We start from the raw sequence: 10376 nt of genomic DNA, 5'->3' as shown, positions 1-10376 counted from the left end.
TTATAACTTAATGAGTTACTAAAACATTTTATGAATTGAAAACATTATTTTTGTCACAATTTTGAAATACATTTTTAAGTACCACAACTTGAAAATTTTGTATATTCTATTTTGAGTTGCATGAAATTTTTTTCAAGTACTATAATTTTATTTAGTAAAAAATACTATAGCCGAAAGCAGGCCAATTCGACTGTCGGCAAAATTTCGGTCTATTTTGGGCCAAAGATTTTTGCTTGCGATACCCGTGAAAAATGAATCATACATGGCCATGCATGGCCGTATATGGCTCATACATGGAGCATATATAGCCATGCATGGAGCATATATGGCCATACACGGGCATACAAACTTTTTTAATAGTCATGCATGGCCATATGCAGTCATACAAGACCATGTTTGGCCATACAAGGCCTTGTATGGTTCATATATGCTCCATGTATGGTCATGCATGGCCATGTATGATTAATTTTTCGACTATTACAATTACTTATAAACAGGATGTTGTAGTGTTAAAAAAATAGGAATTTTTTTTTATATCACTAACAGCATATTGATGATTATATTTTGCTTTTTCGAAAGTGATTATATTCTTTGAACCTTACTTAGCACAACTAAACTTTGTTGTAACTGTCGGTCGCATAGCCTAGTCATCAAAGCGTCGGTCTCTCGTACGGAAGATCCCGGGTTCGAATCCTATTAAAGCGGGTGCGGTCATTAATAAGTCTATCGTTTTTTCTCTGCATTAAAAATTTCCATTTCGATTAGGAATTCAATTATTCGCATATCTGATAATCTCTGCGTCGCTAAAATAATTAAAAAAAAAAAAATTTTAATTTTCTTTTTAAATTTAGTTAAAATTTCTATACATAGTCATATCAAGTCATATATGGCCGTATCAAGCCATGTATAACCATACATAGCCACGTATGGTCATATATGGTCATATATGGCCATGTCTGGCCAATTTTCATACATGGCCATGCATGGAGCATTCATACATGGCCATGTATAATTCATTTTTCACGGGTAATTTTATTGAAAAGCAAATATATTCTGGCCGAAAATAAGCCGACAAGAGGCCGATTCATCTGTCGGCCGAATTTCAGTCTCTTTCAATAAAATTTTATAGTTTCGGTGTGATTTCGGCCAAATATTTTCACCTGGGAAATACCTAGTGTCGAAGTAGTCGAGAGTTTTAAATAAAATTATACATTTACACCATTTGTGATTTGAACGGTCTAATTTACAAGATTCAAAATTTAACACCGTGCGTCGTGTAACTTTCACATCGGCGGTGTTGAAAATTTTAACTCTAAGTTATTCACATCACAGTGTAGTGTAAGTGTATAAGTTTTTTATTTAGAACTCTCGATTACTTCGAAACTAGATGTATTAAATTTATATTTTAAAATAGTCTAAATCAATAATGATATTAATATACTTGTGCTGCAACCTATATATTATTTGAAAATTTTCAATTACAGATTGTATTATCAGACAATATTTGAGCTAATAACACGGAATGGTGTCAAACAAAATACTTATATATCGTGCTAAAAATAAACCGTTTGATACTTTACACCACGAAAATTCTACACCGTCAATTCACACCAAGCAGACCGTATAAAGTTCTCGGAGACCAGTTTCACACTAAAAAATTTTTACAGTGTAATAACTGATTGCGTAATAGATTTTAAAATCTTTAATTAAAAATAGTTCTATCATATAATATAAGATTAAAGATCAAACTCTGATTGATTTTCAATTGGAGTTTTGAACCTATGGGTAACAAAATTTATTTAAAAACTTTTATTTTACAAAAAATAAAACGGTGTCTCATTTTTCTCCAGTTTCCCTACGTATTGGATGAACTCGAATGTGAAGGATCTTACTATTACTACATTTAGTTATTAATTGATACATAACTTTATAAGCAGGGTATACGCACCTACGTGCATATTCACATACATAATGTTATCTTCAAAAATCGTCAGAATAACTTCGGAGAATCTTGCAAACAATTAACGAATACTTAATTTTTAAAAATCGAACTGAAAATAATAACATTTTTATTTTTCGAAGATTTTTAAGCTTCTTACCGGGAAGTTTAAAAAAACGCTGTAGAGACATCTATTGATAACGTTTCAAAGCTGATTGTACATTCTGTACATTGATAAAAAGAAAGCAATGTGTATGCTGATTAAAAAAGGAAAAGGTATACCTTAACTTATTATAAATTAAAACGTACCATAGGCAACAATTAACATTCATGCTTTAACCTACCATCAATGTATTTTCAATTAATATAATCAAATTCTATTATTTTTTTAATTTTGTATCCATAATTCTAACTAAGAGTACGAAAATGTTAGCTACAACTGCATCCGTGATTCTAATTTACTACCAGTTTATGGTATTTGACGATTTTTAGAATCACGGAAATCTAGTGATATTATTAGATCCACGGAAATTTTCCTCTGTTGAAAATCTATCAGTTTCTTTTATTGTAGTCACGGACAAAGAAAAACTTTTTTTCCGTGTCTCCAGGGTCTCCACTTACGGTCACGGATTTGTCCGTGGATGGTGTCAATAGACACTTCGTTTTAAATTTGGTACAGCTTGAAATTCATTAATATTATCATTATTATTAATATTATTATTATGTTATAAAATAATATATCTGATTTGTCAAGTTTTGATGCAATGGTTTATATTCAGAACAGTGTACGCAATCAACGCATTATAATTAATAAATAAGAATATATAGTTATTTTGAAGTGCTTATTATTTATATTTAATTAATAAATACATTATTTTAATTATTAATAAATACAGTCGTATATAAGAGTTGATTATGTATAATAAATTAATTATTAAGTATTTCAATAACACAATGATTTCAAATTTAATTAATAAATTTTTATTAATTTCTTCATTTAAAATTAGTCTGTTAATTATATATTAAACACAAGTTTATAATTAAATTACAAGTTTTATTATTTGCGTAAATTGACACATAAATATATTCAAACTTTATCTCTATCTAACATTAAGATAATCTCAGAATATCAACATAGCGCCGTATGGTAATTTGTAGATTACAAAAATTCCTTTATAACCGACGCTTGCTCTTTTATCTACTGAGTCCTTGAGTAAAGTTGTCATTGAATACAGTTGTTCCAGAGTGGAGAAAGAACAGCAGAATAAAGTTGCAGTCTAAAATGGTGACGACAGATCGAATTTTTGAATAAAGATGGCACTGAGTAAAGAAGTTTGGAGTAAAGTCGTCACACTGCCTTTTTTTACCGTCGCATTGTAGACAATTTTATGCATCAATTCCCATAATAGCCACTTTAGCTTGAAATTGACGGTTAGTTGATTTTGAAATTACCTGAAATCAGCTGTCCGAATTTGCTGACAATTTTACAGCAAAAGTTAAAAATTAAAATTTGCGATTAATTTTTCTTCAATTTAAAGGTAAATTCCCTGATAGCCAGACATTGCTCTACAAGTGTTGCAGTGAAATATCTACGGCTAACTTAACGAGAAAGTTTCTGGCAAACCTTGGCTGGATAATACTTTCCTTAAAGTTGACTTCAGAATACGGCAGTAGCTTGAATGTAACTTCAGAAAAACTTGCCGTCACTTTGAAGTGAAACTTTCAATCAACTTAACGTCATACGTCTGACGTTAATACTGGTAGTCAAATTAAATAGAAAATTGCAGACAATTTACTGTCAACTTAAAGGTAACTGCTTGCACTCCAACACTTACCTTTAAGTTACCTTTAAAATACGGCAGTAGCTTGCAGTTACCTTATGGTTAGGTTGGCTATCAGGGCGAGATCTTCCCTCATCAGTATGTAAATTTCAAGTGGAATTCAAATGCGGCGCGTCTATTTATGTATGTCAAGTTCACTGATTAAGTAATAGGTAGAGGCACTGAGGATATAACACTCAGGACTCAGTTCGGCCAAACACGGCGATTATGTCTCTACTTCAATCTTATGTTTCCGCTTCTCCGTTTTTTATATTGGATAAATCAAGTTGAAATTTTCATTTCGACTCAATTATTACTTGCTATAAATCTGTAATTTATACTGTTCTTCAAATTGCGGTATCGCAATCGGACTATTTCATACTGAAAAATTTATGATACTGAAAATAACAGACACATGATTTTGTAATTTTTATAAACAAATTAGTTGTAAATAAAATACAATTTTTAGACCACGCACAAACAGATTTTCGAAAGTTTTTGATGTGCAATTTTTGAAAATTTTTTCTGTAAGTACTTTACTTGCCTATTCAAAAGAAATAAATTTTTCGATTGTCCATTAATTTTGGTATCAAAAAAATTTACGTTTTGCCTTACTACTATTTAGTGATTTATCTGTGGGTTTTTCATGATGGCACCTGAGAACACTTCACTACGATTGTTATATTAGAGCAATTTCATGAAGCAATAGAGTTAAATGTTAACTATTTTATAATTTTATAATACTATGAATACACATTTCGGAGAGAAACTTATTAACTACTAACTAAAAGCAATCATAATTAGTATTGAGTAATCGAATGAATAATTATTTTACAATAGAATCCATAACCTCTTTTATTGTCTATTTCTTTACTTTTGAATTGTAAAAGATGTATTAAAATGAAACAATAATTTTAATTACCATATAATTTCTTATTCACAATTAACAAAGAAAAAACAATCGCAATTGTTAGCAATGGATATTGTACCAGGAACTGCGTCACTTCTGGATGAACTCGATAGTATGTTTTATATTTATTTAATTTTCGTATTTATGATTTCAAAGTAATTCCTTTATTTTGGTTTATTAATATAGAAAAGCTTATGGTGTTATTGCGAGATGGTAGAACACTAATTGGTTATTTGCGAAGTGTTGATCAGTTCGCCAATCTCGTCTTACATCGAACAATTGAAAGAATTCATGTTGGTAAAGAGTATGGAGATATTCCACGTGGAGTATTTATTGTACGTGGTGAAAATGTTGTTCTGTTAGGTGAAATCGTATGTATAGTCAATTTATTTAATTAATTATTGATAAAAGTTTTTGCTAAGGTTATGGCAATTTTTTTTAATATCAGGATAGGGATAAAGAAAAAGATTTGCCATTGTCTGAAGTGTCTGTTGATGATATTTTGGATGCGCAAAGAAGAGAACAGGAATTGAAACAAGATCAAGAACGTTTGATGAATAAAGCTTTAAAAGAAAGAGGTTTATCATATATACCGGATTTGGGTCATGATGATATGTTTTGATATATTTATGTATTTATACTATTGTTTAATATCTTTTTTATTAGCGATTCACCATTAACTGTACCATAAAAATAAAAGCTAATATTTTTTCAAACAAAAAATTCCAGCAGTTTATGAAGTCAAAGCTTACAAAAATTACGAAGTTAATTATTTCAGTATTAAGGTAGTAGTTGCGGTGATTAATTTAATGTAAAATTTTTATAAAAATTCACTTGGTTGTTCTTTGATTGACTACAAATCATATGAGACTAATCTGAGTATTATTGGCCACCCCAATTTTATGAAAAACGATTTCAAAATATTGAAATTTCAACACGGACTCTTATAGAGAATAACAATTTACGGGCATTTTTTTAAAAATAAAATCAAAACGCAATGTAGGATTTTTCTAAAAATTTTGTATGTTATTAAAACAAATTATAAATTACATAAAAAAAAAAATGAAATGGAATGAAAATTATTGAGCACATTGTTTCTGAAATATAATTTATCAAATCTTGAAACTTTTAAAAAATTTTAAAGATGTACCAAAACAGAAGTGCGATGAGGCAACAGCGCTCATATTATAGCCAGATAGGCGCGGGGAAATACAAACAGGTTCATAATAAAAAAAATATAACCAATAAATAAAATTCATTAATTAATCAATAAAATTAAATTTTTGTAAATTTATGAAAGGGAAACGTTTTATAAATTTGTTTTCAAACAAAATAAAAATAGTGTTGCATTTATTTTTTATTTATCTTAAAAATAAATAAATAAATTATTTGACATACAAATGCTCTTACTTAACCCTGATTAAAATAATTGGCTTAAAAGGATTAAGAAAAATTTTTTTTTAATACATTTAAATAATTTCGAACATAGTTTCAATTCCACAAGTTTGAAGAATCGAATTCCTACGAATCTTTTTTAATCACCTGTCTCTGACGAATTTGAAACGATTAAAAAGAACTTAAAAAAACAAATACTTTCAAATTGCTTTTAATCGCTAAATAATTATTTGAATTTCTGGTTCATTGGAAGATTTAAAACGATTTAAAGGAATTCAAAATTTTCAACATCTTCGAATCTTTTTGAATAATACTTTAATTTCTGGTTTACAAAGAGATTCGGAACGATTCAAGATGATTCAATTTTTTCAATACCTTTAAATCTCATTTGGTCGCTAAATAATAGTCTAATTTCTGGTTCATTGAGGGATTACAGACAATTTGGAGAGACTCGATTTTTGGAATACCTTCAAATCTCTTTTTATCACTAAATAATAATCTGATTTCTGGTTTATTAGGGGGATTAAAGACAATTCGGAGAGATTCGATTTTTTGAGTACCTCCTGAGTCGAAATCTGAAATGTAGTGTTAGCCTAGATACTGTTACATACTGAATAATTTCCAATATTAATTAAAATATTTTTGAATATTTAATTTTCTATTAATGTCCAGGTTTGGCTTCGTTAGAGTGTCTATAGACCCCTGGTGAGCCGCGGTCGTCGATTATTTTATAAATTATTATTTTATTTAATTTTCGCGATTTAAAGTGTAGTATCGCGCGACCCGGTCACCATATTGTTTTTATTAGGATGTGGGATTTGAGAAATTCTGGACAGGCGGTGGCAACGTCCAAGACTGGATAAATTATTGGGCAGCTGGTATCAGCGCCTAATATTTAATTGATGATTTTTGGATTATTGGGCTGCTGGTATCAGTGCCTGAAATAACCATGGTGTCGTAGGCTATTGAGCTGCCTAATGGCAGCCCAAAATAAGGTTGAATTAAATTAGGATTAATTGTATAGTTTATTAATAATGGAGAGCAGAGGTTCGAGCTCCATGAGCTCTCTCGTAAGACTGACTACTTAGTCGTTATAAAAATATAATAAAGCCAACAGAGTTGACAAAATGTTGACACTGCATTTCAGATTCCCTGTGAGAGAATCGTCGTGGCCCGGGTTCCATGCGTCGTCATCTGTTTAGACTATCCGCGAGCCACGGCGATTCCCTTATCGCAAGAGATTTCCGTTACATTGTTGGTGATGAATAAAATAATATCACCAACAAAGTAACGATTTATTAATTTATTATTTATTTATGATTCTAAGAAGTGTCGAACCGTTTATTCGCCCACCGTGGCAAATAAATAATTCGAGACTTCAAAAAAAAATTTTCTAAAATTTTTATTTAAATTTAATTAGAGCCAGAACGTAACAATACCCTCAATTTTTCCCTGATTAAACAACTGAATTCGATCGAATTAAACAGAATGGAATTTAATTCTATATAATTCCGGTAAATTCTGTTAATTCGGTACCTAACTTAGAAAAGAATTCTGTCTAATTCAGCAGGAAAACCAGAATTTATCCAATTTGAAACGAATTTAAATAATTCTATTCGGTTTAATTCGAAAATAATTCTCAAATTCCTGCTTCTGACTCCGAATTAAACTAAATTGAAACCAATTCAAAAATTTTTAATCGGTTTTTTATTCTGTTTAATTCAAAATAATTCTTGAATTCTTTTAAATTCTATCTTACCGAATTTAACAGAATTGAGCAGAATTAAAATTTTTAATTCAGTTGAATTTAATTGTTTAATCAGGGTTTCGTTAACAGGCTTGCTGCTCACAGTTGGACGGTAGTTTCGATCTCCATGCCCACATAGTAGCATAGGAAGGGTAAAATCATACTTCCAAAGTGATTTTAGAACTGTGATTTTATCCTCCATAGCCTAAAATTTAATTTAAGACTGTATTTTATTAGACTTATAAATTTTTCAACTTTTGTCAGTCGATTGAATTTTTTTAAGTTCGAAATCAAATTGTAAACTTATTCTGGACTTGAAAAATTTTTCAACTCTTTTAAATCCATTGAATTTTTCTATGTCTCAAATTTTATCTTATTTATGTTTATTTTATTCTGACGATTTTGAAATTTTAATTAAATGCCTGTACGAAAATAACATATATGTTCAAAATATATGTAAAAGCAAATGATAAATATTAGAAAATATTGGTGGCGAATTTAACTATATTTTCTGATATATTATTTTCTATATTAAAAAATATAATATTCATCATATACGAGTCTGTATCTCTGATTAAAAATACTCATTGAAAAGTATTTGAAAAGATAAGAATTGAACCCTTTGAATACTTTCTATACCCCAAGATTTTCATCTGGATATAAATTTAATACATTTCAATCATATTGAATCCAAAAATAATATAAGAATTTCTAAAATTTCAAGGAATTGAAAAAGATTCAAAAGAATTGATATTTTCAATCTTCTCAATACCAAAATAGTTCCATATTTTGAGTTAAGAGTGGGATTGAAAAAGATTCAAATGAATCGAAATTTTCAATCTTTCTGAATACTTTTCAATCACAAAATAATTTCACATTTCGGGTCACGTGTGGGATTGAAAAAGATTCAAATAAAATGACATTTTTGAATCTTTTGGATTCCTTCTCAATACCTAAATACTTCGATATTTCAGATCAAGTGTAGAATTGAAAAGAATTAAAATGAATTGACATTTTTGAATCTTTTTGAATCCTTCTCAATACCGAAATAATTCCATATTAGAAAGTATTGAAATGATGAAAGATTGAATTCCTTTCAATACTTTTGAATTTCATTTTAAGAATTACAAAATATTCAAATGATCAAAATTTCAATTCCATTCAATACTTTCCAAAACCTCCGTATGGATTGGAAAGAATTGAAATAATTTTCAATCTTTTTCAATGAGTATTTTTAAGCAGGGATATGCTTAGCATGTATCAATTATATATGTCAATCATATACACAAAATATAATTTGATCATATATAAAGGTAAACATTCTTTTCATATACGAAAACTATATTTTTTCATAAAAATATATATTTCTATCATATTGTCACGGCTGCTACATGTAAAAATTTTATTATTTTTTTTTTTCTTCCGAAATAAGTACACATTAAGACCTTTTATACGTTGACCTTTTTATATATTACGCCGACTTATTGACGCCAGCAGTCGTACCGAACAAACATGCCTACCTAAGCGTTGTCAACGCTTTACAATTAAGGCTGGGCCGTAGTAAAATTTTTCCCTAGATTTTTCCCTAGAAAATTTTATTTTTCTAATTACTCTCTGAATAGGCCTGTGAGCCAAGAAATACACAGCTTAATATAAAGCTGATTTTATACTCTATTTTGGAAGCTATAAACCTGTAGACCGCAATTATTAATTTTCAAAAATTACAAAAATAAAAATTTTGTCTTTTTTTATCACTAGAATTGAAATTCATGATGGCCGACACGTTTTGTATTTGATTTTTCAATACAATTGTCCTAAGAAGGTTTATAATCGTACTTGCACTCAAATTTTATAGTTTCCGATTTTCTTATCATTATATAGGTTATTTTAAAAAATATTTGAAATCATTTTACGGAATAAATAACTTGTAATTCGAAAAATAAAATTTGATATAATGAGCAGCTATTTGCATCAATAGTATAGTTCTGATCAAAATGATAGATAGTGCCACCATGTACTCGAGGAAATCGGCCTAAAACGTATGACAGCAGCTTCAGGGCTGTGCCAATGCCTACGTAGATCCCGAGTATTACCCCAGACAGCCAAGAATGCTTGTGGTCCGATAGCGGTCGTAAATCTCCCGGAAACCTGAATTAAAATTTTTTTGAACAGCTTTCTTCTCAATTTGACGACAAATTTACATCAATTTACGTTGTTGAATTTTTTGTCTACAAAATGAGTGCAAAATCCCACTTAGCCTTTTTAGCTGCAAATTCATGGCCAGAATTCAACATCAAATGGCAGCAGAAGTTGAATAGTAAGATTTGCGGTGAACTTTTTGTCCATTTGCATTATATTTTGTACTCACATAGAAGTCAAAAATTGAACGTAAGTTAGCCCATATTTTCTTTCAGAATAAACGAATATCCTCTTAGAAAATTGAAAATCAGTTTTGATAAAACTGACCGCTAATATAAGACGGTAGAATAAAAGCAAATATTTGCTGGTAAGCTCCAATTAATTAGGGGAAAAATTGAGAAAAAATCATGAGTTTACAGCAATTAG

The 10376-nt window shown here is 29.4% G+C and overlaps 1 protein-coding gene across 2 annotated transcripts; it reads left to right on the top strand.

Moving 5' to 3' along the window:
- The first annotated feature begins 3945 nt into the window (after positions 1-3945).
- Positions 3946-6010, top strand: LOC103572686 (U6 snRNA-associated Sm-like protein LSm1). 2 transcript variants are annotated; one of them, XM_053742235.1, is made up of 4 exons: positions 3946-4286; positions 4712-4781; positions 4856-5040; positions 5118-6010. In XM_053742235.1, the coding sequence occupies exons 2-4, from the start codon at positions 4736-4738 to the stop codon at positions 5289-5291; spliced, it is 405 nt and encodes a 134-aa protein (XP_053598210.1). In that variant the 5' UTR covers positions 3946-4286; positions 4712-4735; the 3' UTR covers positions 5292-6010. The 2 variants fall into 2 exon arrangements, with proteins under 2 accessions (XP_053598210.1, XP_008549637.1); XM_008551415.3 differs by having other exon boundaries at positions 4385-4781.
- The last annotated feature ends 4366 nt before the right edge of the window (positions 6011-10376 follow it).

This window comes from Microplitis demolitor, chromosome 10 (assembly GCF_026212275.2).
Source record: "Microplitis demolitor isolate Queensland-Clemson2020A chromosome 10, iyMicDemo2.1a, whole genome shotgun sequence".
In the NCBI taxonomy this organism is placed as follows: domain Eukaryota; kingdom Metazoa; phylum Arthropoda; class Insecta; order Hymenoptera; family Braconidae; genus Microplitis; species Microplitis demolitor.
The sequence above is the reverse complement of the archived record's forward strand: the minus strand, read 5'-3'. Positions and strand labels throughout refer to the sequence as shown.